At 39.1% G+C, this 26,907-nt stretch overlaps 1 protein-coding gene across 2 annotated transcripts; it reads left to right on the plus strand.

The window, feature by feature from the left end:
* The first annotated feature begins 1,394 nt into the window (after window positions 1–1,394).
* LOC144644775 (uncharacterized) lies at window positions 1,395–26,900 on the plus strand. 2 transcript variants are annotated; one of them, XM_078504304.1, is made up of 22 exons: window positions 1,395–1,579; window positions 3,700–3,767; window positions 3,861–3,984; window positions 4,844–4,917; window positions 5,870–5,991; window positions 12,541–12,700; window positions 13,298–13,464; window positions 13,927–14,000; window positions 14,317–14,439; window positions 15,688–15,803; window positions 16,577–16,716; window positions 17,094–17,206; window positions 17,783–17,895; window positions 18,259–18,349; window positions 18,952–19,079; window positions 19,488–19,574; window positions 19,842–19,950; window positions 20,852–21,210; window positions 22,241–22,708; window positions 22,969–23,304; window positions 23,971–24,262; window positions 25,356–26,900. In XM_078504304.1, exons 1-22 carry the CDS (start codon window positions 1,453–1,455, stop codon window positions 25,508–25,510), a joined length of 3,546 nt encoding a protein of 1,181 aa, XP_078360430.1. In that variant the 5' UTR covers window positions 1,395–1,452; the 3' UTR covers window positions 25,511–26,900. The 2 variants fall into 2 exon arrangements, with proteins under 2 accessions (XP_078360430.1, XP_078360431.1); XM_078504305.1 differs by having other exon boundaries at window positions 3,867–3,984.
* Window positions 26,901–26,907: the final 7 nt, after the last annotated feature.

Here is a 26,907-nt window from a genome sequence, read left to right on the forward strand (position 1 = left end):
TAACCCAAGCACCTAAAGTCAGCCAAGCACCTCAAGACAGCCAAGCACCTCAAGTAACCCAAGCACCTAAAGTCAGCCAAGCACCTAAAGTCATCCAAGCACCTCAAGTAACCCAAGCATCTCAAGTAAGCCAAGCACCTCAAGACAGCCAAGCACCTCAAGACAGCCAAGCACCTCAAGACAGCCAAGCACCACAAGTAACCCAAGCACCTCAAGTAACTCAAGCACCACAAGTAAGCCAAGCACCTCAAGTAACCCAAGCACCTCAAGTAACCCAAGCACCTCAAGTAACCCAAGCACCTCAAGTAACCCAAGCACCTCAAGTAACCCAAGCACCTCAAGAAAGTCAAGCACCTCAAGAAAGCCAAGCACCTCAAGTAACCCAAGCAACACAAGTAACCCGAGCACCTCAAGACAACCAAGCACTTCAAGTAACCCAAGCACCTCAAGTAACCCAAGCACCTAAAGTCAGCCAAGCACCTAAAGTCATCCAAGTACCTCAAGTAACCCAAGCATCTCAAGTAAGCGAAGCACCTCAAGACAGCCAAGCACCTCAAGTAACCCAAGCACCTCAAGACAGCCAAGCACCTCAAGACAGCCAAGCACCTCAAGTAACCGAAGCACCTCAAGTAACCCAAGCACCTAAAGTCAGCCAAGCACCTCAAGACAGCCAAGCACCTCAAGTAACCCAAGCACCTAAAGTCAGCCAAGCACCTAAAGTCATCCAAGCACCTCAAGTAACCCAAGCATCTCAAGTAAGCCAAGCACCTCAAGACAGCCAAGCACCTCAAGACAGCCAAGCACCACAAGTAACCCAAGCACCTCAAGTAACTCAAGCACCACAAGTAAGCCAAGCACCTCAAGTAACCCAAGCACCTCAAGTAACCCAGGCACCTCAAGTAACCCAAGCACCTCAAGTAACCCAAGCACCTCAAGTAACCCAAGCATCTCAAGAAAGTCAAGCACCTCAAGAAAGTCAAGCACCTCAAGAAAGCCAAGCACCTCAAGTAACCCAAGCAACACAAGTAACCCGAGCACCTCAAGACAACCAAGCACTTCAAGTAACCCAAGCACCTCAAGTAACCCAAGCACCTAAAGTCAGCCAAGCACCTAAAGTCATCCAAGTACCTCAAGTAACCCAAGCATCTCAAGTAAGCGAAGCACCTCAAGACAGCCAAGCACCTCAAGTAACCCAAGCACCTCAAATAACTCAAGCACCACAAGTAAGCCAAGCACCTCAAGTAACCCAAGCACCTCAAGTAACCCAAGCACCCCAAGTAAACAAAGAATCTCGAGTAAGCAGAGTATCTCAAGTACATTATAAACACCACATTTGGGTACATTATAATTACCATATATGAAGTACCTACCCACAAAATACAAAAACCAAAATGGCGACGGGTTGATAGTTTAGGGGGAAGGACAGTGTTTAGGCTTATAAAGCGGCAGAAAATGGCTTCTAAAGGCTCGGCAAATCTGCCAAGCTTTATCACCGGGTACTATGGACCAAGCTCCAATAGTTCAAGAGCCTTTGAGAGTTTAGTGAGAGCCATCGGAGAAGCCAAGTCGAAACAGGCAAGTCTGTTACTGATACATTTTTGCAATAGTGAGGTTTCGTTTTGTCTTGGTTTTAAACGAAAAATATTGTAAAATATTAAAAACCGGACAGCAGGAAGTATTGCCTCTGGAGGAGCAATTTGAACCGGAAAACGAAAGTACTGCACTGGAACCGGTCGGTCCGGCTCATTTTAAATATTGGACAGTCACACTAGGGCTTTTACAGTTTGAAAGGTTTCTTACTGTTCTCTGTAGGCTTATGTAGAACTACATTGTACAGCATCAGTAGTAGAGCTTGCAGCAGCAATACGGCATTAATGGTTAAGCAGTAGCTTTCATTTGGATAATTACACACTAGGGTTTCATCCACAAGAATGAAAAGTTAGAACCACCTTGAACAGCATAATAATGAGGACTCATCATCATCATCATCATCATCATCATCATCATCATCATACATGACTACATGAAAGCACTGCTAAATCAAGCTTTAATTTGAATGGTCGCACACTACAGGAGAAGGTCCAAAACACTTGGTCACACACTTGGTCCACACAAATAAAAAAGCTGAAGAGTTAAAAATGCGAGCCACCAAGCCATGCACAATGAGCCACGCAAGTCAGAAATTCTTATCCCAATATAAAGGCTCAACCCAAACTTACTGTAGGCTTTACTGGAGTGCTATTAAGGCTAACCAATGTGTTATTTAGGCTTACATCTCAACTCTCCAAGTTAAGACCATTTAAGTCGCCATGGCGACTAAAATTTTGGAGCTGGCGACTAAATTTGAACTGAGGTCGCCAGCCTGGCCACTAAAATCGAGAGGAAGGATTGAAAGCATCAGCTTAATTTGGTGACTTAAATTCTTCACTGGCGACCAAAACTTGATTAGTTGGTGGCCAAATGGCCACTAAGGAAAAAAATAAGCTTGGAGGGTTGCATCTACATGTCTCACATGATTTGCTGGCTCGCACTTTGTTAAGACCCAAGTGTGAACCACATTAATTTGACCCCATGAGTGAAAGGGTACAAATATGTAACTACCAGTACATGTGAATGTACGTAGTACATGGACTGTATAAGGCTTATATGGATACTGGCCAGCTTCTATACTAGTTCTACATTGTAGGAATACCAAACACAACATGCAACCAAAACTGAATTATACTACCGTGATAGTGTTTTTTCAAGATTGTAGAAAGTAAATTGAAAGAAATGTAATGAAGAGGAAACAGTAGGTCAACCCTATAACATTCCCTAAAAATAAAATAAAGAAAAATATTTATTTTATGCACACTTTTAGAACACAGTGTTACTGTTTACGCTGTTTTAGTCTTTGGCTAGTTGGCAACCATTATTCTCGAGCTCTGAATTGCATAAGCTTTATGACTTCTGATCATTCAAACAGTCTGTACAGTCATTTATACCATGCCATAGAAAATACAGCCAATCAGAATGCAGGAAAGCCGTTGTATATTCGACGGTATTCAACCCAACCTTCCCATCGTGCGCTGCGATCTTATTCTCGCTGAAATTTAGTAAGCGTATTTTCTATGGCATGGTATAAAATAGTTACACAACACTTTCTCGTGGTATACTATGGAATATTCCACTTGTCACTTGTATTTTCTTCATATGCACACTCGCCTAAAGGCTCGTGTGTATACCGAGAAAATACAAGTGACTCGTGGGATATTCCATAGTATACCACGAGAAAGTGTTGCATAACTAGTATGTACTTCCATCATCTTTTTTCCTCCTTCAGAAATCCTTTAAATCCTTCCTGTACTACAGCTGTAGATTTCTTTTTGGTGTTTTCCCCATCTTTATTCAAACAACTCTTCTGTATTTTTTGGTTGCAAAAGGTAAAAGAAAAATAAGTAAAAAAGCAAAGCAAAAAATAAAATAAATAAAAAACACTTCACATACAATTTATTAATATTTTAATGTCACAAATTTTTTGAAGACTGCAGGGAAATAGGGTACAGTGTATGTACATTGTACATGTTTACAGAAAGATCTTTTATGTTTTTGTTTGCAAACTCAAAGCTGACATGTCTACACATTTTAGAAGTAAAAATACTAGCCTAATAGAATGGAAGCTAACTTTAGTCAACTTTTTGATTTGCTCATTCTAGGAAGAAGATAGAATTGCCAGGAAGGAGCTGGGTGTGTTGAAAGAGAAGCTCGCCCAAAGAGACACATCTGTGGTGAGACAAAAAGTCATTAAGCTCTGTCAGTTTTTGATTTGTAGTAAGATGCAAGTCTGATTGTTAAGAACTGTGTGTACCCTTGCTTTCCAGAAACAGATGCGAGAATACCTGGTGCGCCTGATCTACTGTGAAATGTTGGGTCATGATGCATCTATTGGTTATGTAGAAGCCATCAAGTTTGCACAGCAGCCAAACATTTTAGACAAGAGGGTTGGTAAGTGACTACTTTTAATGTATGTCTATGTGGTGTGGTTTAAATTTCAAACTACCCATACAGTAGTTTCATTTTTATTTTTCATTGTCTTGAATTTGTTATAAGTATCATAATCTGAAACAAATGGAAATAAAAATGAACTAGTCAGGGCCGTAACTAGACCTTTGCCATAGACGAAGCAAGGTTTTTCTAGTGGGTTCTGGGGGCATGCCCTTCAGAAAACTTTGAAATCTAGTAGCCATGAATCTCTTTCAGAGACATTATTTTTTCATGAGGTATTTCTTGAGAAAAATCAATCTTGTTGAACTGGGGATTATTTTGCCAACAAAACATATTTTGTTTTTAATTTTGGGTAAAAATTTAGACGAGGCAAGTGTAATTATAATTGCACTACTCTATATCTAGATGGAGGCTCTCCTAACTAGTTTAAATTGTGATGCTTTGTTTAAATTAACTTGGAGCCTGGTTCATAATCTGCTCAGGGAAGGAGGGAGGAGCTTGTTAATGACTCACCCCATACATCCACATGGCCACTCACCATCTTCTCATAGAAGGCCTACTGTACTAACAAACCAGTCAAAAGAAGCAGCAGAACCAGAAAAGTGATATACACTGTACAATGTTGATTTTGTAAATTTGCCATCTAATTAATTCCCAAATTCCAGCGTCAGTGATTCTCAGGAGATTAAAATCCAGTCTTGGTAGCAAAAACATGTTTTGCGTCATTCAAGACGATAATAATAATATTATTGCTTTTCTTCACAAGGGGATCGTACCTTAAGAGAAACAAGAAACATTTGACTGGGACAGTACTAGGGACAAAATCATTTTCATTCAAATATTATTATTATTTTCTCAGGTTACTTGGCTGCATCACTGTTTCTTCATGAAAATCATGAACTGATTGTACTACTCATAAATACTCTCCAAAAGGTTTGTGTTAAAGAAACTGCAATTTCCATTCTTTTGTTGCAACCTTTCGCGCAATAATTCGCTTATCTTGAAAATTCACTGTGACCATTCATGCATTATTTCGCTCATCTCAACAATTTGCTGGGACCTTTTGCATAAAAGTTCGCTCACCTCAACAATTCGCTGCTAAATTTCGCGCTACATTTCTTTCTGTTGACCAGTCTTTGCCTTTACCGCAAATTTCGCTGTAAGCAAAATACATGATCTTACGTTTTGCAGGGCTAGCTTGAGAAAAATATAATGGGCAAAATCTTTTTGTAAATTCATATTACAATCTATACCTAAGGTTAAAACAAACTTACCTGGCTAGTTTCCAGCAAGAACTTTACTGTGAAAGCAATTCCACAAACCCTAAGCATCCCAATTCTAACAAAAACTACATGTAGAACTTTGTTACTTATTCAAAAGGAAATTTATTTGATGAATCACCATGTTTATTGTGTTTAAACACACTTGATGTTTCCGATGTGGTCCCAGTCTTCTTCCCAGCCTGTGTGCTTTGTTTGCTACCATAGCAACAGTTTGGTTTAGTGCATTTACAAGGGATGTGAAATTAGTTTGAAACTTGGGAGTTTGAGAAATCTGGGGTAAAATTGCAGTTTGTATGAGTGAAACAAATCCAAGGGAAACAACTTTTGGTTAGAGCTGTTGAGAGGTTGCTTATAAATAATATACAACAGGTATGTTTACAAAATGAATGTAATAATAATTATTTGTTAACCGTGCATTAATCCGTCTTGTAGTAGCACTATAACATCCTTCCATCCTCCTAAACTTACAACAGAATACAATCTTAATTATTATTTTAAATTATTATTTAATAAATAAAAGTTGTGTTGAGTTGGATAACAAGGAATTAGCATGGACATACCAGATCAGTTGCTAGTAACCGTACTGTTTTTGTTAATATTAGGATCTACGCAGTACAAATGTTGTGGAGGTGTGCTGTGCTTTGACAGTTGTTTGCAAGTTAGTCAATAAAGATATGATGCCTGCACTGTTACCACAAGTTCTGGAGCTACTTCAAAACAAACGGTTGGTATGCTTTTCATAAGGTTTTCAAACCAGGAAAAATTAATAATCAATAAAATTTAATAATACTTAACCCTTTTTTTTTTTTTTTTTTTTTTTTTTTTAATTTATTTATTGCAACACAAAGAACACTACTTACAACACAAATACAAACACTACTTACAATGCTACTTACAATACTTATTACATTGTTTCTTCACTACTTTCATACACTTAGGTCTTAATACTAACTGTATATATATTTAATTGTCTATTAATTATTCTTCTAGTAGTACTATATAAATATTATGCTTAATAATACAGTTCTAATTATCTAAAAGCTCACGGATGCTCGAACGCCGGACGGTTCCGTAGACAATTTGTTTTTTAGCACGATTTTGAATGCTAGTAAGCTAAAGGATTCACTTTCTTTGGCTGCTGTGTAGATGTAGTATCGAGCTACAATCAGGCAAAAATTGAGAACGTGGAAAGATCGTTCCTCGGGGTGATATGCATATATTTTATCTTTGTTGGTCAGAGCCACCTTGGGTGAGTTGCAAGAGTTCCACCAAGAGGTAAAGAGGTTCCAGAAAATTTGGACATGCTGACATTCTGCAAGCAAATGTTGTAGCGTTTGTCTTGTTCCACACAATTGACATTCATCATCGTCAGTAATTTTAGCTCTAAAAAGTTTATCACGAGTGTAAAGGATATGGTGGTTTATTTTGAATTGAAACATCGAGAGTTTTATGTTTTTTGTGACTTTAAATGGAAGTAGATATACCGCAGAGATGTTCTGATTACTAAAACCGGCCTTGATTAGACGAGATTCTGCTGTAGGTTTTTGGAACGCTTTGGAGACGTAAAATAAACGTGCTTGTTGGCAAGTCCAGAATGAACTGTTGACTGTTGGTTGTGTCGACTGCTCCGTACAAACCAATTCATTTTCTGGATCGCAGTTAAACGCTTCCCTCCAATACTTTGGAATAGCATTGCACAACCCTATATAGCATAGAAAATTTGTTTTAATTTTGCATTTTTTGGTAAATTCAGCAAAAGACAAGAACTTTCCTTCATCGTCCAGAATGTCCGCTAGGGTCTTTACGCCAGCGTCGTACCACTTTTTATAAAAGACAGATTTCCCGCCAATTGTAATTAGGTGATTGTTCCATAAGATCTCGTTTTCTATTTCTTTCCCTGTTGTGGGAGTGTGCCTAACAATCCCTTCCCAAGCATTAAGGACGTCGTGGTAAAAGAGTGGTAGGTCGGGCAATTCAGGCAAGGTTTTCAATGAAAAATTGCATTCAAACAGCAAGGGGCCACCTAGGCGATGTAAAAGACTAAATGGTATTGTCTTCCAAGATTGCATATGAGGGGTTAGAAGCCGTTTAACCCACCCTGCTTTCAGCGATTTATTTATAATTTTGAAATCAGGCATATTGAGCCCGCCGTCTTTGATTTTACCGATCATTGTCGCATGTTTGATTTTTGGCGGTTTGTGGTTCCATATGAAGTTTGAAAGAAGCTTGTTCACTTGATCAGCGAATCCACTGGGTACGCTGAGAGTAGAAGCAATAAAAACTATTTTTGAGAGGGCTAGATTTTTAATGATGTTTATTTTCCCATAGAGAGTTAAATCTCTTGCTGACCAGATGTTAAGACACTTTTCTAGAGCAAGAAGTCTTTTATCGAAATTATCTTTTGTGGAAGTCTCCGAGTCGTGGGAAAAACAAACGCCCAAGCAGACGCACTTTGTTGGCCATTTTATGCCGAATAGATCTGTGGATTGTGGTCTGTTTCTTCCCAACCACATTGCTTCCGTTTTCGTTTTGTTTAGTTCTAGTCCTGAACACCTTTTAAAAGATTCTAGTTTCTCAAAAAGCTTTGCAACTGAATCTGTGTCGCGCACAAAACAGGAGGTGTCATCGGCATATTGCGATAACTTATACACCTTTCCCTTAATATCTATGCCAGCAATCAACTGGTCATTTCTTATCGAATTTGCTAAGATTTCAACAGCAAGCACGAAAAGTATACCAGAAAGTGGACATCCCTGTCTAACGCCTCGTTCTAGTGCAAAAAAGGGCGATGCATAGCCGTTGTTAACAACGCAGCTTTGAATATTGTTGTAGAAAGTCTTAACCCAGTGAATCAAAGGCGCGCCGAACCCGAAAGTCTCTAGAGCCTTTGATATAAAATTCCATTCCAAGCTGTCAAAGGCCTTTTTAAAGTCTAAGAACAATGCTATACCAGAAATATCTAACGATTCTGTGCATTCTATAATATCCGCGATTAAGCGTACATTTTGCCCAATAAAGCGGTCTTTAACGTAACCGGTCTGGTCTCCATGTATGAGGCTGGGTAGCACTTTCGCAATTCTTGCGGCGATTACTTTGGTAGCAATTTTATAGTCTGTGTTCAGCAGCGAGATGGGTCTCCAATTATCTAAAAAAACTTTATTTTTATCTTTCTTTGGAATAAGGGTAATTATTCCTCTTTTTTGCGATATTGACAATTCACCAATCTCGAAAGCGTGATTTAGGCTGTCGACTAATTCCTGACCTAACAGCTCCCAGAATTTTAAATAGAACTCGGCGGTTAAGCCGTCCGTGCCGGGAGACTTGTCTTTGGAAAACTCTCTAAGAGAAGCATGGCATTCCTCCTTCGTTAAGAGGCCATCGCAAGTGTCAGCTTGTCGGGCCGACAATTTTGGCAAGGTCGAACTTTCAAAGAACTCATCAAAACAATTATCGTTTGGATTTGAACCAGTGGAAGTGTAGAGACTTTTGTAGTATCGGTGTTCCTCCTCTAGGATTTCGGTAGGAGTGACAAGAGTGCGGTTTTCGGTTTTAAGTTTTGTGATGTACTTGTTGGAATAATTTCGTTTCTCAAGGTTGAAGAAATATCGAGTGCTACGCTCGCCTTGCTCGCACCACCTTGCTTTACTCCTAATCATGGTGCCCTTTGTTTTGTGCATTGAAATCTGTTCAAGTTTCAGTTTTACCTCGTAGAATTTTGCTATAGTCTCTTGTGCAGGATTTTCGCTCATTAGCTTGTGGAGTAAGGAGAGTTGTTGCTGTAACAAGGCCTCTTCGTCCTTTCTCTTTTTGGCTTTTTGTTTACAGTAGCATATTGTAAAACTTCTGATTTCCATTTTTAACATGTCCCAATAGAGCCTTTTATCCTCCAAATAGCTGTATTTTTCTTTGAACTCGGGAATTTTTTTATTCAACTCCTCCACAAAACAATGATCATTAAGGAGTGAGTTGTTGAATTTGAAAAAGCCGGGTCCTCTTTTAATGAAATCATTTGATTGGATGGTAAAAGAAACGGCCGAATGATCAGAGAACGAGACCGGAGTAATATCGCATTCTTTCACCTGTGGAAGCAAGTGTTTTGACACCAACCAGTAATCTAGTCTACACTGAATTGCTGATGAGCTGCGATGCCAGGTGAAATTTGACCCAAGACTCCTTACGAATTGAGTATGCCCAGGGCTTACAACCAGAATTTTACAGTACCTTATTAGGAAGCCTGTCCATAGACTACATGTACAATATAGGTGGCATTTTGTTAAATGTGTGCAGCAAAAATAAAAACTTTTGAAATGTTATTTATGTGCCTATAGAAATCATTGCTTACAATGGGTTATCCGACTTCTACAAGCCTGTTCTTTTATTTGAAGGGTTGGGTTGAGGTGAATATTATTTATCTTTTTTAAATTATAGAGTGTTTGTTCTATTGCATGTACATGTAGATCTCCTCCTGGCTTCACAAAATTTAAATTTAATTTTGGGGGCAACAGAATTTTTGAATTTTTTTTAGGTCCTCAAGGGTGTCAGAAATTCTGTAACAGAATGTATGAATTTTTTAGTGAGCTATTGAGGAGTGTTACAAATTCTCAAAGCTAAAGTTTTTTTTCAGAATTTCTGAATTTTTTTAGTGAGCTCTTCAGGAGTGTTAAAAATTCTGAAAGCTTAAAATTTTTTCAGAAATTCTGAATTTTTCAGTGAGCTTTTGAGGAGTGTCAAACATTCTGAAAGTTTAAGTCTTTTTCAGAATTTCTGATTTTTTAATTTGGTGAGGTCTTAAGGAGTCAAAAAATTCAGAATTTCTGAATTTTTTAGTGAGCTCTTGAGGAGAGTCAAAAATTTTGAAGGCCTAAGTATTTTTCAGAATTTCTGAAAATTTTTAGTGAGCTCTTGAGGGGTGTCAAAAATTCTCAAAAAGTTATTGAGGTCTTGAGAGGTACAAAAGGTAACGTAGCGATTTGTCGGAATAGGGAAAAAGTTATGTCTTAAAACCCTGTACTTGACGGAATGACAATTTTCCTCAGTGCAATAAGGCCATATCGTTCGGAATAACAAATTATTTCAGCAGGTTATGGTAACTTTGAGCGGAATTTTTCTAAATTGGAACGCCACATTTTAGTTTGGAACGCGTTAAACAACAATTCAAGTCACCTCCTATTATAATATTTTCATCAGCATATTTCCGTAGGCGTAACTTTAAAGTTTCAAAAAATTCTAATTGCATTTTCGGGTCGTTTGGAGCGTAAACATTGATAAAAATAAATCTGGATTCGTCGATTTTAGCGCGCAAAATAATTAGTCTACCTTTCTGATCGATTTCATAATTTTCTACTTCAACATCGAGGGATGGATTGAACAAGACAAGAGTACCGCTACTGTGTTTGGTTCCATGGGAATACACCACCTTACCGCCCCATTCGGCGGACCATATTCTTTCTATATCTGGCGAACTATAAACCTCTTGGAGGAAGACTACTTGGAACTTTCGCCCATGTATCCATCGAAAAACTTGCCTCCTTTTGTGAGGATTGTTTAATCCTCTGACATTTAACGTGATGCAGGATAAACTTAATGCCATGAGCAAAGAAAAGCGAAAATATATAAGCTTGTATACATACCTGCACTTCTACTTTGTGCTGATGAGCGAACGACCTTTCTCAAGAAAGTAGAGTCCAAGCGTGTAGTCCGTTGAGCATTGACAGATACGACTTTAACAGTATTAGATAACATATATATAAACACATATAGAAGTACAAACACATGCATACACACACACATAAGCTAACTAAAGAGCCCTTAGCGGCTCACACGTAAGATAACTTTAGCTCGATTGGTACTTCGAACTGAGAGTAACTTTGCGAAGCGACCCCGAAAGGTGACGAGCAAAAAAGGAAATATAGTTACATCTTACATTGTTGACTTTGGAGCCGACTGTTCTTATAGAATAATGTCAAATTATGGCCTATATAGTTGTCCGTTGATGTATAGCTTATCATACACTAAGCTTGCGTCATGTCCCTTCTTCTTCGCGTCCTTTAGTACAGCTACTAGCGGCTTTCTTTTGTCCACAATTTCTTTAGGGAAATCGCGAGCAATTGCAAAGCTTGTCCCACGAAGATTCTTCGCCCGTGCTAGCACGAATTCTTTCTCCTTATGATACGTAAACCTGGCGATTAAAGGTCTCGGTTTTGAATCAGCCGTGGAAGTTGCTCTTCCGATCCGGTGTACACGCTCGAACGATATTTCCTTTGCGTCTTCTTTGCTTAATATTAATTCCGTTTGCATGAACTTCCTTAGAATTTTCTCAGATGCTTGAAAGGTTTCATTTTTTTCCTCGGGTATGTTAAAGAAGTTCAGGTTGTTTCGACGACTGTGACTTTCCAGTTTGATTGATCTTTGCTTTTCTTCGTTTGCCTGCTTGGTCAGCGACTTCACACCTTCCTGAAGCTTCTTTATTGTTTTATCTTGTTCCACTACCTTTTTATTCAACTCCTTGATTGAGGTGTGCGCGAACTCTAAGCTGTTTTCCAATTCCTTGTTCTTCTCTTCGAGGCAGTTCTGCTTTTGCTTCAAGCCTTCGATTTCTTGGATGCAACTTAACGCTCTATCGAGCTTCTCTTTGATTTCGGTGAGCGAATCCGCCATGTTGTGGTAGGAACTGTCACAACATTCGTCGCATCCGGTTTGGGAGCCTCTGCTTTTTCGTCTTCTTTTTCGGCTTGTAGAGTCTTCCTTGGTTGCCGCTTCGTCTTCCGACATCTTGCTCGGCTTTTGGGGTCTTCGTTGAACAAATTACATGATTCAACGGCGGAGCGCTAGTTCGCGCGTCCGATCTCTTCGAAGTCAGACCCAGTCTCTAAAAATAAAATAAATTATCAAGAAGCCTGGAAAGTCTGATGACAGGTTACCTGTACACTCTGTGTATGACCTAAACAAACCCATCAAAATTCTGGTTGGCTCCAACTACTCAGAATTTCAGGAAGGATTTCAAATATGAAGAGTTGATGGTCTACTATATTTCTCAGGTCTCCTCCCAACCCCACTTTAACTTTTCCCAATTAACACAGATTCTTTTCAGGGGCTGAGTCTCCAATTACAGGTAACTCTTTGATCATGCTAGAATGTGTAATGTTTTGCAGACTATATTGTGTAAATGCCATTTCCATCAGAACAACATGCTCTAACATCTGAAGCGGCACACTTGGGGGCGTAATTAGGATCATTGTACAGTAAATGTAATTTAATTAGTATTTTTTTATAGGGATATTATAAGGAAGAAGGCAGTTATGGCATTGCACAGTTTTTACATGAAAAATCCATCAGCTATTCCAGATGTGAAAAAGCTTGCAAAAACAGCTGCTTGTGATAACGATCCTGGTGTTGTGTCATCATCACTGCAATTCTTCTATGAATTGATGAAGGTAAATGTATAATAGTTTATAGTACAAAAGGTACATGTACATGATTGTGTCATGAATCTCTAAAATAAATTTAAGTGTCACTGAGATAATCAGTCAGAGTAGATTTACTACAGACACACACTCCTGTTATTTCTTTGTAACCCTACACAAAACCTTGATGGCTACAACTATTAGCCTCCAGTCCTGAACACCATAAGTGAGATAGAAATACGTAGTTGAGGCCCCTTAACAAGACAAGCTTCCTGACTGCTTTCATGTGGTAACTAGTCCTCCCCTCCTCTTCCCAACCCAGATTATCCTGAAAGCCTTCATAAATCAGTTATGTATTATATAGTTTGATTGGGTTCAAAGATACATTGACACTTTTATTCTGCAAAATTACGTAATCTCAATGTAAATCAGAACTCCAGATAAATGAAAATATGACAATATATAAAAAAAGAAAACACAAATTAAATTAGTTATTTGGGATCATAGATGTACAGTAAAGCTGTATTTTTACAGGCTTAATACAGGTAAATTGTACAATGTACTTTGCTTTCAGTTGGCCATATTTGCATAATGAAAGCAGTGTCACCAACATTTTTATACCAACAGGTGGACCCTGCTAAATACAAGGATCTATTGAGTGGGTTTGTCAACCTGCAGAAGACGATACTGGAAGGCAAAATGGCAAAGGACTATGATTATCATGGGGTAGCAGCACCCTGGATACAGATGAAGATTCTAAGAATGTTAGCATTACTTGGAGCAGATGATCAAAAGTTAGTGACGAGGGAAAGCGGCAGGGGAAAGGAATAAAGACACTGCCTTTTAGGCTGTTTAGATTTCTTTTAACCTTCACTTCAACCACAGGTTCTACTCTCTCTAAACATGATCAAGGTCTGAAATCAAGTCCAATGTATGACTTTGCAGCACAAAATTAATATACATTGTGTAGAAAACAACAAAAGGCAGGAAAACTTCCATTTACACAAGTTGTCTCACAATCTACTAGCTTCCTATGCAAATGTTCTGACGAGCCAAAAGAATGTCTGCGTAGAAGGCTAACAATCTACCAGTAGTGTATCAGCTCTTGTAAGCTCATGATTCTACTTTTCCTTGAAGGGTAGCAAGCCATTTATTTGAGATCTTAAGAGAGCTGCTACTTGAATCCAATCCATCTTGTACAGATGTTAAGCTTAGTATTACTACAATGCATGATAAACCTTTTTTCCTGTTTTCAGATCAAGCAAGAAAATTTACTCAGTACTTGGGACGACCTTGTCAAAGCTAAACACCAACTCTCTTATTAGTTATGGTTAGCATGTAACATGTGCATTAAATTAAATAGCATGTTCATTAATTTTAATTTAGTACTGTGCCAATTCAATCAGTTTTAAACATCAATCTACCCTACATTAGTGACTGTCCTCTGCATGGGGTATTTTACACTGAAGGGCCAGGGTGGGCAATTTGCATATTAAAGCTCATTTCATTTTGTGTGCTGCATGGTTTCTATGAGATTTTCCACGTAGAAGGCATGTAATGCTACAGCAGCAATTTGGAGATTTAGAGTAGAAATGAGTCTTTAAAAGGAGCACAAATTCATTTGTTTCTGTGATCGTTATTTTCAGCTGTGGCTTACGAATGTACAAGGACGATAACAAGTATTTATCCTGATAAAGACCTGATTGACAAGGCTGCCAGATGTGTGGGCGTGTTCCTTGTGGCCAAAAGTAATGACATCAAATACCTGGGTAAGTGGTACAAGTAATTTTTAACATCACCAATCATTCCCCTAGACTAATTAGTAAATAAACCCTTTCAGGCGGCTGGTATATTGGAGGATAATGCCCGAGGCTGAAAGATATCCCGAAAAATGAATAGTTGGCTGAGAAGCAAAGTTTCGAGGGCAACTTGAAATTTTAAAGCTTTATTTCCCTTGATCGCTCTTGACCGTTGGCTTTCTATGTAAGAGGAGAGTCACTTCTCTTACATGTACAATCATGCAAAGCCAACGGTTGAAAGCGATTCAGTAAAATGACATTTTAAACGATGCAGAAAGACGGATAAACGCCACACATAAGTCGACTAACGTTTCATTTAAATTAACTAAGAACTAATATTAAGATTGAGACAAGCCTAAATATGTATTGTTCAGTGCTTTAAATATTCATAACCGTCATAGATTTCTTTTGATTTCTATAATTCGTTTTGTGTGTCAACAAATATATGCGAACACAAACATGAAGGGTGGTCTGCCTGTGGACCCCTTTGGCAATTTTTGACAGCCGAGTTTACGGAAACTGTTGGGAATTGATCAGGAAAAATGTGCTGGAAATAACAAAAGAACAAACAACAGGAATAACGCCCCTAACTGCTAAAACAATAGCAACTGCTGAGGAGCAGTAAAATTACAAGCTTGTGTTAGCTCTTACACTGCTGGTTTTATCTTACGTTAAACCCGGCGTATCCAATCGAACCCAATCGAACAGCAATCGTTCGATTGGGTTCGATAATCGAACATAGTCGAACTCACAATAAAATTTAGTCAATCGAACAAAATCGAACGTTCGATTACCGAACAGTCGACAATCGAACAAAATCGAACGTTTGATTAACGAACAATCGACAATCGTACTCAGTCGAACGTTCGATTACCGAACTCCTGTTTGTTTATTTTGCGGATATTTTGTACGGTGTACCGTCCGGTCCGTCCCCATGATTAGTCCTGCGTGATTTACTTATAAAGAGACGTATTTCGAACAAAATCGAATCGGATTTAGTTCGATTGTGTTCGATTGGTTCAATTGGTTCGATTGGTTCGAAAATCGAAACATGTATCGAACTCACAGCAAAATAGATGTTCGATTTTGTTCGATTACCGAACCCAATCGAACAATTAGTGTTCGACTGGGTTCGATTGATTTTTGGTTCAATTTTGTTCGATTGGATACGCCGGGGTTAAATTGACACAGTTAAGTTTCACTTTCAATATTCCACAGGCATAACAACATTAACATCTTTGATCCAAATGGGAGGTGGTTTTGTCATGGAGCCTGCCTACCAACGGATTGTCATTGACTGTCTTAATGATCCAGATGAGACACTGAAAAGAAAGGTATGAAGCTGAATTGTACAAAATGTAGTTCGTGTACATGTAGTTGTAGCTGAATACAGAGCGACATATCGCTACAAATGGTTAGATATTCTAGTCTTCTCGAATAAGGACGATAAACCGTAGGCCTTATCTCCTTCATCTTCAGTGTTACGTTTAACAGGAGACGTAAAAGAACCCACACACTTTAAATATCGGAAAGAGTAGGGCACGGAGTTCCCGGTTTTGTGGCCTGGTCTTTGCCCATTGTGCTGTGTACTGTGAAATGCTCGGCGAAATTGGCTGCATAAGCTACTCTATACAAATCCGAGAGGGTAAACAAAACTGATGTATGATGTAAGTATGATCGCTCGAACAACACACATCTTGCGAGCTAATTGTTCAAAAATCGCTTCCATATGTGGTGTTTTTGCAGTGTTGTCATTCGCTTTCGTTTGAAGGCCTTACCATACCTCTTGTTGTCTTTGCTAGTCACACAGTAAATGTAGTACACTATTGAATGAGGTAGAGCAAAATGTTGTAATTTTTCAGTGGCAAGCGGATCAATTCTCTAACTCAGTGTCTTCCTTTCATTTTTTCTGGCTTTGTAAAGCACTGATTAACATAGTCGGGAATCCATCTTGAGGTGTGCAAAAATATATTTTTGTACACAAATTTGCAGTTGAATGACATTGTTGCTGGCAAATTTTGGGAGCTTCTTTTGGGATCTATATGTCTGAACCATTTAGACATAAAACTTTCTTATTTACTTCATTCATTTCTCCTCCTGTTTCTAGACGTTGGATCTCTTATGCCATATAACAAATGCCGCGAATGTGGAAACAGTTTGTGAGAAGCTGTTATCTTATCTCAAGTCCACAACAGATGCGTATTTTAGAACAGAATTGGTTGATAGAATTACTGAGCTTGCTGAAAGATATCCTTTTGTGATACAAAAAATGTAAAATTACAACGTGAACTGAATCTCTAGGTGAACAAGCGAGTGAGCGAGCGAGCGAACAAACGAAAGGTCGGACGGACGGAAGGATGACAATGTACACACAGTGGAATAGCAGCCTTCATTTTATTTGAATTTAGACATACATGTCGTTGTACTTTATCAAGTGAACATACAGGGATTTTGCAACAGAAGAAGAGGAAATTGTGGGGTATGCAACTTGAATCGTTGACTATATTATTGCTATGCACGAGGTTCAGGGCTTACCACCCGGCGGATGCTTGAAGCTTGCTTTTCGGTTAATCGACTGAAAGTTATTAGTTTAACAGTAGTTAATGTCCTTGACACAATTTCAAATATGCGCCCGACACCTCATGGTATATTCTGACCATCAATGAAGTGTTTGAACTTGGTGGATCACTTGTCAGAGAAGGCGTGGCTCACAACTTGATGAGACTCTTAGCTGAAGGTGCGTTATGCTTAGCTTTAATTAAGTTATGTGTATGTCAACTTTGTTCAATGCAGTGGTAACTGTTCGTCATTTTTATACCTTAGCTCACTGAAACTTTGTTTGTGACTTTCACTGTAACAATTTGTCTTACAATGGAATAAATTAACCCCTTGCAATATTCAAGTTTTCATTTTTACGTTTTACTGTTAAAATAGCATCCGGAAACTCTGTAAGCCGTTAACAATCGAAAAAATCTTCGGGGCAAATAATTGTAATCGGAGGTTTTCGGGACCGTTAACAATTAAAAACTCTTTGGATTCGTCTGGCAAGATTTGGGAACAGGCGGGGAAATCTGCTGCTTGAAAAATATAGACGCTGTAAACAGTCTAGTAAGCGATCATCTTGGATGGACTGACTGCAGTCAGTTAGCGGTGTGCTGAGAATACACACGCTTACATTTGCTGCATTGTAACTCGATGTTCACTGTAGACTCGTGCAATTTCTGGGGTGGTAAAACTGTATACTGTTGTGCAGTAATATTGTACTTATAATCTCTTCGGCATATCTGTAAGATTGTCTGTCTCATATCCACAGGAAACGATGATGAAGAAGCAGACAACGAAACCCGTCGATTCGCTGTGTTGTCCTACATTGACCTTCTTGAAAAACCCGTTTTACCGGATATTCTGGTTTGGGTTATATGCTGGGTAAGGTGAATTTTGAACTAGGCTACCAGCAATCTAGATAAGAAAAGGAAAAATAAGATGCAAAAGATATCAAGTCACGAGACGTGACGGCAGAAGGTCTCAAACAAGATGACTAATGGTTGTACCTTTTTTTTTATTTCAACAAAGACCACCTTTTTGCAAAGACTGCAACTACTATTTCATGTAACGCAATATTTCACCCTCTAGCTGAACGAATTCTAAGTAAAATGTTATATCCTTGGAATCGTGTTTAATAATTTTTTGTAATTTTCTGCGCTTTCAATTTAGCGTAACAGGGTGCAGTGTTGTTTTGTATTTTCCACTGTGTTAACAGTTCTTAAATTCTGTCTTCTTTGTTTGAAGGTGTTAGGTGAATATTCATACACAGCATCTGAGTACGAACCTCAATTCATTCTTGAACAACTTTTCTCTTTACTGGAAAGGAAGTTCGAAGGTAAAAACACCACTTTACGTGTTAACAGTTGGCCTGGTTTTGCGAATTAGGTAACATAATGAGCTATCTTGCGCATGTTTCCTCCTCACTTAGGTCTTACCAGAAGTTATCTTTCAGCCAGGTAGCTCTCTTCCCAAACGGCTATACAGCTAATTCGAGAAAGGTTGTTGGAAAACAACACAAAAAAGTGCACGCGACAAGACTGAAAGGTAGTCTGGATAGCAGCAGAGAGCTACTGCACGTGCTAAATACTAACAAGATGGCGACATGACAAACGCGAAATTGCACGTCTTTTTTTTCTCTTCAGTCACGTGAAACAAGGTACTTTCAGCTACGCTGAATTTAAGAAGAATTTTCAAAACTCAAAGTTATGCGACAGTAAAAGTAAAGCTACAGAAACAGGCGTCCTGAGAGAAAAAAAAAATCTTCACGTGCAAAAATTCAAACTCGTACATTTCCTCTTGTCCGATATGCAAAATTCAAGTGCTTTTTTCCGACAACCTTCCTCGAATTAACTGTATACGTGTTGTTCACAATACGACTTTGTTACTGTAGCAGTTTGAATTGATCAAGACTCTGATTCAAGGATAATTATGATCTAGATCCAAGTACCAAAGGCTGGATCATTACTGCAGTTGGAAAACTGACGTCACAAATTGGACAGCTGCGTGATGGCACGAGACATGTGTTAGAAAAACACGTGACTGGTGTAGATGTTGAGCTCAGACAGGTTAGCAAAGGGAGAATTTACCAATCGTTGTCACGCTTCCAGTTTACCTTGTTAGAACGGTTTCAGTAGAGTGTCGAAGGTAATTCGCATTTGCTTTGATTTTGCATAACTATGCCCTCTGATTGGTTTAAAAAGTTCCCGCCACTTTCTTAACCAATCAGAAGTAAAACAAAAACCAATCGTGACTCGCTCGCACACGTTTTCCCGCGCTTCTTGCCGGCTACACGTATTTGCTTCGAGCTTTGATTGGTTCACAGTACTGTCTTTGTCCCTTGTAATTGGCTAGAGTAATTACTTTGCTTTTGATTCTATGACACTCATTAGAAAATCGTTTAATATGCTTGTGTTAATTAGTAAAAGAATGTATACATGCCTCTTATTCATTTTCTTTGCTTTATTTACTTTTAGCGTTGTTCAGAAATTCGGGAACTTTCTCAAAACGCCTTCCTGATGCAAAGTGCACTGCCTGTAGATGGCTGCTGTGAAGATCTGGAGGTGAGAAGAATCCCTGTTTATTTTTCCTCGTGTTATGATAATTTAAGAGACCTTCACAGCTGTTACTTGGTACTTTACTTGCTCAGCGTTACTTGGGGAGCGTTGCGTGTCGTTGCTCTTTGAGTGTCACGCGACGCTTCTAAATTACATATCCAATGTAGAATCGCTTGCTTTTTTTGTTATTATTATATTTATTACAAATGCCATGACGTGTAATTCACTGCAAACAAATCTACGTTTGTACTTTTGCTTGTTTTATTTGGTCAGGTGGACGAATCATTGTCGTTCTTGGATGATTTAGTATCAGAAGCACTATCTAATGGAGCTTCTCCATACAGGTCTGCAAGCGAGCGAAATATAGACACAAAGAACAAAGGTTTGTGCTTCGCTAAGAATAGCATACTGATAATATAAAACATTAAATACCTGTTTATTTGAGGTTAATCTCTTAAAATCACTCCGGTGAGCGGAGCCTCCTGTTTTTATTTATTTTTTTGAAGGTGAAAGATTATCCTTATTATTAATTATATGCAGTCCTGAGCTGCCGTAAATGATCTAATAAACGCCCACTCTCAATATCTAATAATATCATCTAATAAACAATCAATATCATCTAATAAACGCCTCCTCTGACGTGTTAAGTTTGTATTAGACGCCCCTCTCTAATAAACGCCCCGTGTCTAATAGACGCCTCCTAAGAATCGCCTCGAAAACCAAGGAAACGCTCCAGTAAGTAAAATCGCGCAATTTATTTAGTTTTTGCTTGACTCGGACATCAAAGAGGCCAACGATGCCACCATGGTTGACTCCTATGACGATGAAGACATCGATATCGAACTATGAACGGCATCTCTTGGCTTTGCATTAGCGCAGATTAGATAAGTCTCCCATTCGCACTCTGTTTTCTATCTTATGCCGCGAGCAAAATACGCATTTTTTTTTGTTTTTTTGACGTTGTTGCAGCAAAATAATTATTGTAATAAACGCCTCTCTCTTTAATAGACGCCCCGGGCGTTTATTAGGTCATTTACGGTATCCATTTCAAAACTGAGCTTTCCATTTCAGAACAAAAAATAAAAAAAAGTTATCTTTAGTGTCAAAATTTTCCGTTTAAGAAAAATAACTAAACGTTTTGTGCTAAGCATTTCTTCAGTGGTAAATAAACTTCGTTACCTAGGCCTGGGAAAGTGACGTGAGAAGTTTCTATTCGTTTTCTAATGGATTTTTCACACTCCCTCAAATCATTCATGTATGTTGTGCTGGTGTTTGCTTTGCAGAAATTCCAGATTCCCGGCCGAGTCTTAAGTTCACACCTTACGAGAATCCGATGAAAAAGCCAAGCAAACCGCTATCAGAATCAACTGTAACAACTGAAGTAAAACAGAAACCAAAGGCTACAAAGACTCTTAAAGAACCTAAACATGTTGAAACTAACGTAAAAAGCAGAACCCATGCAAAGACCATCGAGGTGTCTCCTTCCAGTAACAAACTCTTTTCTGGACAGGCCGTGTGGGGACCTGGGGGCTATGCAAAAGATCGTGCGAGGTCTGGGTCCATGGAGTCTGGTAATAAGTCTGATTCCTCGTCGCGGAGCTCTGGGTCTGACAGGCAAGCAGTTGTAAAGACGAATGCCGAGGTGGGCCTTTAAAAAAAAAAAAAAAAAAAAAAAACCGTTATACCACAACTTTGATTACTCCTCATGACTAAGTATAAGATGATAGCGAAACGCCTAAATGTTACTGACACTGTATATGGTCCGTTAAGCCACTTCAGTATAATCAGTCAAAATAAATGAACACTACAAAAAATAGGAAGTTAGGAGTCAGACCAATGACCTTCCGCACACTTGGTTAGATGCTCTACCACTCAGCTATAGGAAACTCGTGGGAGCTTGGCTGTATATCTAGGCTCAAATGTGACAAACCTCCCACATATCGTAGGGTTAGTTTTGTCGATGAGTGAAAATGTGTGGAATGAAATGATGGTATATGCTATGCTTGATTAAGGGCCTCTTTACATGAGAGTTTTCGTCCCGGGATGAATTCATCTCGGTGTCTGATCATTTTCTTGTTGCTGTTTACATGATGATACATGATTTCGTCCCGGGATGAGTTCATCCCGGGACGATTTCATCCCGGGATGAAACACCGGGATGAAATGTCATCCCGGGATGAAACGTGACGAAAAACCCCATGTAAACAGTCCTTCCCGGGATGAAATGTAATGTTATGTAAGCACGGGAGAGATGAATTCAACTCGGGCGGGACGACTTATCCCGGGATGAACACGCTCATTAAAATGAATTTTTTTTCATCCCGGGACGAAACTCATCTCGGCTCTCATGTAAAGAGGCCCTAAGAAATAAGAAAGATAATAATAAGTCAGTTACACAAGCCACTAGTAAAAAAGGCGGACTTTAATTTCCCAAAAGCACACCGCACACTGGTTGAACGCTTTACCATACAACTACTGTACACTTGTGGTTCAAATACTGTATGACAAACTTACTACAAACCTCTAGGATTTGTTTTGTCGATGAGTCAGTAAAGTATACGCTGATTATCCATTTTAACCGTTCTGTATACGTGTAATAATTGACAATGTCTTCTAATAGTTTGCTATGTATTTAGAAATCGAAAACATTTTTTCTCGTTGAACGAATTTAGGTTAGCGCCAGTTCTTCTGTGAGTTCTTTTCATGAAGAAGACCTCCGCAAACAACAACTTGCTGCTCAGCTTTTCACTGGTGTCATGGAGAAACCACGTTCAACTGCAGGCAGAGGTCATTTGACAGCCAACAGGATCTCAAGAAACCCTGGGAAAACAAAGTCAATTGCTACTGACCCTGTAATGCCATCAGCCAATGATCGATCGCAACCTCTTCAAGGTACAACTTCAAAGAGTGCTGGTAAATCAAATATGGACCTTCTGTTAGATCTTGAGAGCAACGAAGTTCGTGATATTGAAGGACACAAAGTTTCCTCCGAGAAGGATATCCTGCTCTCGCCTTTGGACAACACAGTCAACATAATATCGTCACGGGATGATAAAACTTCAGATAACAGCCAGGAGTTGGCTGATTCTGATTCTCGACTGGCGATGAACCTATGTGAGCCTGATCAGGACACTCAAAAGGTGTGGCATTTGTTCTTATATGTCGTTCTTTATTTTGCTGTTTTCATGGAAAAGCAAATGCAGCTTATAGTCATCAATGGTATTTATTACAATTTGCTCTCCCTTTAAAAATTCACTTAATATCTTCATCTTGGTGTTTAGTCGTGTTTCGTGTATGAACCAAAAAGCTTAGTCATAACTTACTCTTGGCCAAAAATGCAAAATCTTTCTTTCTAGGCATAGTTTATCTCTTGTGTAATCAACCTGCATTTTCCTCTCAGGATACACCTTTACTGGACGAAGACATTACGGAACAAATTCACCGGTTGGAGCTCACAGGCACACCGTCAGCATCGTTACCAGAAGACTTGGTCAATTTCCCGCATTCTCCAGAAGCTCTTGAACTCTGTTTCGATAGTAATCTTCGTGTTACTCTCCAAAAGGTCTGGAAACCTCTCGAACTTGTGCTTGTTCTTTATCTGACCAATCAGAATCAAGCAAATGCTCCAATCAGTGACGTCATCAGCATGTTAGAGCCACCGTCCAATCTGATTGGTTCGTTTGATTCTTCAACAAGCAATAGACTTCAGGATGATACCATTGGACCCCTTGACTGGGTGAGAAAATCATCTCGTTGTTGATTTTTGTTTCCTGTAAAAGTGCTTTTAAAAAAAATTCGGAAACGTTCACATCCTTCTTGTTTTAACTTGTTTGCTTGAATTTATCTGTTTATTGATGTAAGCGAAAGTTCTCTCTAGATTGCCATGTATATGTTTGTTTGTTTTGTTTGTTTTGTTCGTTTTTTTATTTGTCTCATGACAATAAAATATCTTGTTAGAGCAGTTTTCAATTGAGTGTCGCCAACCAAAACCAAAGTAATTACCTTGGCCAATCACAAAACACATAGACAATCCAGTGAACCACTGAAAACTCGAAGCAATTACATGTAGCCGGCGCGAAGGGCGGGAAAACGTGCGCGAGCGAGTCACGATTGGTTTGGGTTTTAGTTCTGATTGGTCGAGAATGTGGCGCGAGATTTTTAAACCAATCACTGAGCGTAGTAATACAAAACCAAAGCAAACGCAAATTACTTTCGACACTTATGTGAAAACTGCTCTAAAGGAACCTTTGGCAATGATAATTGTATATGTAACACGTTGAACCACATAAGATCAAGATGTAACCTCTCATTACAATATCAAAACATAGTCAAGCAGACGTGTATCATACCTAGCGGCTTAAAGGGTTGACCACTTTACTAACACCAAGCTGTTTTCTTCTAGGCGAGGCACCAAATCGTTTTAAAATACCAAACCCCCGCACTTCACATGAACTTCGGTGGCAAGATTTCGTACAAAGATCCTAACAAGACATTAAAGCATTTGTTTTTTAATCACACTCTGAGCATCATTGACATTTTACGGCCTCTTGTGATAAACACAGAGGAGTATGGACAGAAATGGACTGAAGCTTCGTTTGAAAAGAAACAGCGAGTACCGAGTTCATTGAAAAACTGTCAAGACATTTCCAAGACAGCTGAAGAACGACTACGACTTTACACGGTGGAACAAATAGGTGAGACGTTTAATCCTTGTTGTCACAGTCATGCATTAAATAAAATAAAATAAAATAAAATAAAATAAAAAAAGGAGTTCCGGATAAACGGGGCTTGAGCTCGTCGTTCTCACACCGAACTGTTTATGAACTTCGAAGGCACAGACAACTCACAAGCAATCTACGCCCTTTTTGGAGCTTTTTCACAAAGGAGAATTTTTCGTTAAAAAACATTGAAAACTCCTTGCAAACTGATACTAAAATAAAAACCAGGAATTTCGTGGAATCATTGTAAGGAATCTTACATTAGGAATTCCAAAAATATTTTCACACAATTGCAAAGCTTCACCCCATATGTTCGTTAGGCACGTGGCACGAGGCAAAAGAGATCAAGGTTAAGTCTGAATCAGGCCAAAGTGCACCATACCACTGGAGTGTATCCGGGATTTTGTAACGTTGAGGGACAAGCGTAATTCCTGCTCTCTTCACCTTCCCCCCACCCCTAAGCATTGGCGGATTGTGTTCCTAAAAGTGGCATATAATGCTACTAGCAGTGCTCGAAATTTTGCCAATCTATGCCAAAAGTATGCCAGAATTCCCAAATTATGTTCCTGATTTCCGAAATTTTGCTCACAAAATCAGATGACGTGGATTCTGTACATAGAGGCGCGCAATAACGACACCAAATAATGATGTTTTTCAAATATACTGTTGTTGTAAATTTATTTGTGTTTTATGGCAGTTTGTCTCGGCCGTCAGCTGTCAGCGTAGCTAAAACACGCATTGCGTTATTTCTGTAGGAAATACACCATATTTACTAAATTTTATAAATTTATGCTACAAAAAGTGCTAAAATTTGCTAATTATACCGTGGCAGTACTCGTTTAAAAAAATATATGCTTTTTTGCTTCAATTATGCCAAAATTTATGCTAGCACAATCCGCCACCCACCCCTCTCCCCCGCCTTACCCCTGGAATGAGACACTTTCCCTTATATCGGCTTTTAGTAATCTTTATATTCTGTTATGACTACCTAATATAATATTTGTTTTCAGTATGACTTTTACTTTAGCTTAGCTTCACCACTCAATAACGCAGTGCTATTTATCCTCAGGTACCAAAGTTATATTTGCTGGTACCGTGATGGAGTGTGGGATATGCCTGTTACACGTCAGCTGTGTTGGTGACGAGTTAGAACTGTCAATCAAGTCGAACAACAGACTTTTAAATGATGCGTTGATGAAACACTGTGTGTCTGTCTTCAGATAACACATTTTTAACCGACGGTTTCTGTAGAAACGTATACAAGCTCCATTATTATTCCTTGTTCATATCTCGTGCAGTTGTCACGAATCAACGCCTTTATTGAACTTCGACTTGAATAGGGCTCCTAAATACGACCACCGTGTGGTTCCTAGATTTAGCAAGAGTCCTTTCGCAGGTCGCTACTACGCGTATCATGTATGGGCCAAGCCATCTTCACAAAAATGAAAATGTTTTCAATGTACAGAGAATAAAAGATAAATAATATATTACCAATAGAATAAGGGTCCCCTAAAACAAACATCAAATCACTTTGATACACCTTGTTGTATCTGTTATTTCCAGTGTTTCTCATAACAAGTCAAGTTACTTTTGAGGTTGCTACTTTGAGAGACTCGTCGTTACTTTCAGTATTTGCTAACAACCGTGAAATTGTATCGCTGCATTAGGATGGGCGCTACTGTAGGTGGGAGGTTGGGATGGTCGTTACTTTCTGAAGTTGACCGTTTTGTACCAATTTCTGTAATAAATGTAACAATGAGTTAAAAAAAATGCCTTTTTACGGCGGGGATATAGAAGTAAAACGCATTTCCCGTTGGCTAGTATTTAAATTGCAAGTAGTTATAAAAAGGGAAGCCACGAGCCATGCGGCCCACACTGCCGGAGGTTATCCCGGTTTCCGTAGCATTAAGCGGCTAGGAATATTTCTACTCCCCCCTGAATGAGATGCTAGTACAACGCAGTGTACCCCCCCCCCCCCCCCAGCATTATGTCGCCGGTACCCATTTACACACCTGGGTGAAGAGAGGCACTATGAGAGTAAAGTGTCTTGCCCAAGAACACAACACAGAGACCCCTGCCGGTGCTCGAACTCGGACCACTCGATCCGGGGTCCGGCGCACTTACCATTAGGCCACCGCGCCTCCCAAAGCTTCTTACGTAGATGTATTAAAATAAACTCAAGATTACGTTTGTTAAATTGAGCACACACTAACATAAATATCATGGAATGTAATTTAGTACGCCAATACTGCGCACACTCAGCACCCCTACACCGCACTTCTAAGTTGTTTCACAAAGGCAGTTTCCCCCTCCCCCAGCCCCCTGGCTAGTCCTTATAGGTAGTTAATTATCAGCTAGAAGATAAGCCACTTATACAGATGTATTAAAATAAACTCTAGGTTACGTTTGTAAAAGTTCTGACTTGTTGATGAGGGCTGAGAAATTTTTAAATCAAATCTCGGTAGGATATGGATTAAAGATAAGATGACATTAATGTTACCACTCTCTTCTTTGAGGAAAGGGAAACAGGAACCGTGTCACTAGTTTACTTCTCAGTTTGAAGCTAGATACATTTTCACTTTATTTTGCAAACCTTTAATGAGACTTTTTATTTCAATGCA

Source organism: Oculina patagonica, chromosome 2, assembly GCF_052425735.1.
Source record: "Oculina patagonica isolate OP01 chromosome 2, crgOcupat, whole genome shotgun sequence".
In the NCBI taxonomy this organism is placed as follows: domain Eukaryota; kingdom Metazoa; phylum Cnidaria; class Anthozoa; order Scleractinia; family Oculinidae; genus Oculina; species Oculina patagonica.

What these genes read in the sequence shown, in the direction of transcription:
- LOC144644775 (XM_078504304.1), top strand. Translation starts at nt 1,453, where the DNA reads ATGGCTTCTAAAGGCTCGGCAAATCTGCCAAGCTTTATCACCGGGTAC. An exon ending in TAATGACATCAAATACCTGG is followed by an intron (nt 14,440 to 15,687) that starts GTAAGTGGTACA and finishes AATATTCCACAG; the next exon opens with GCATAACAACATTAACATCT. An exon ending in CCATTGGACCCCTTGACTGG is followed by an intron (nt 23,305 to 23,970) that starts GTGAGAAAATCA and finishes GTTTTCTTCTAG; the next exon opens with GCGAGGCACCAAATCGTTTT.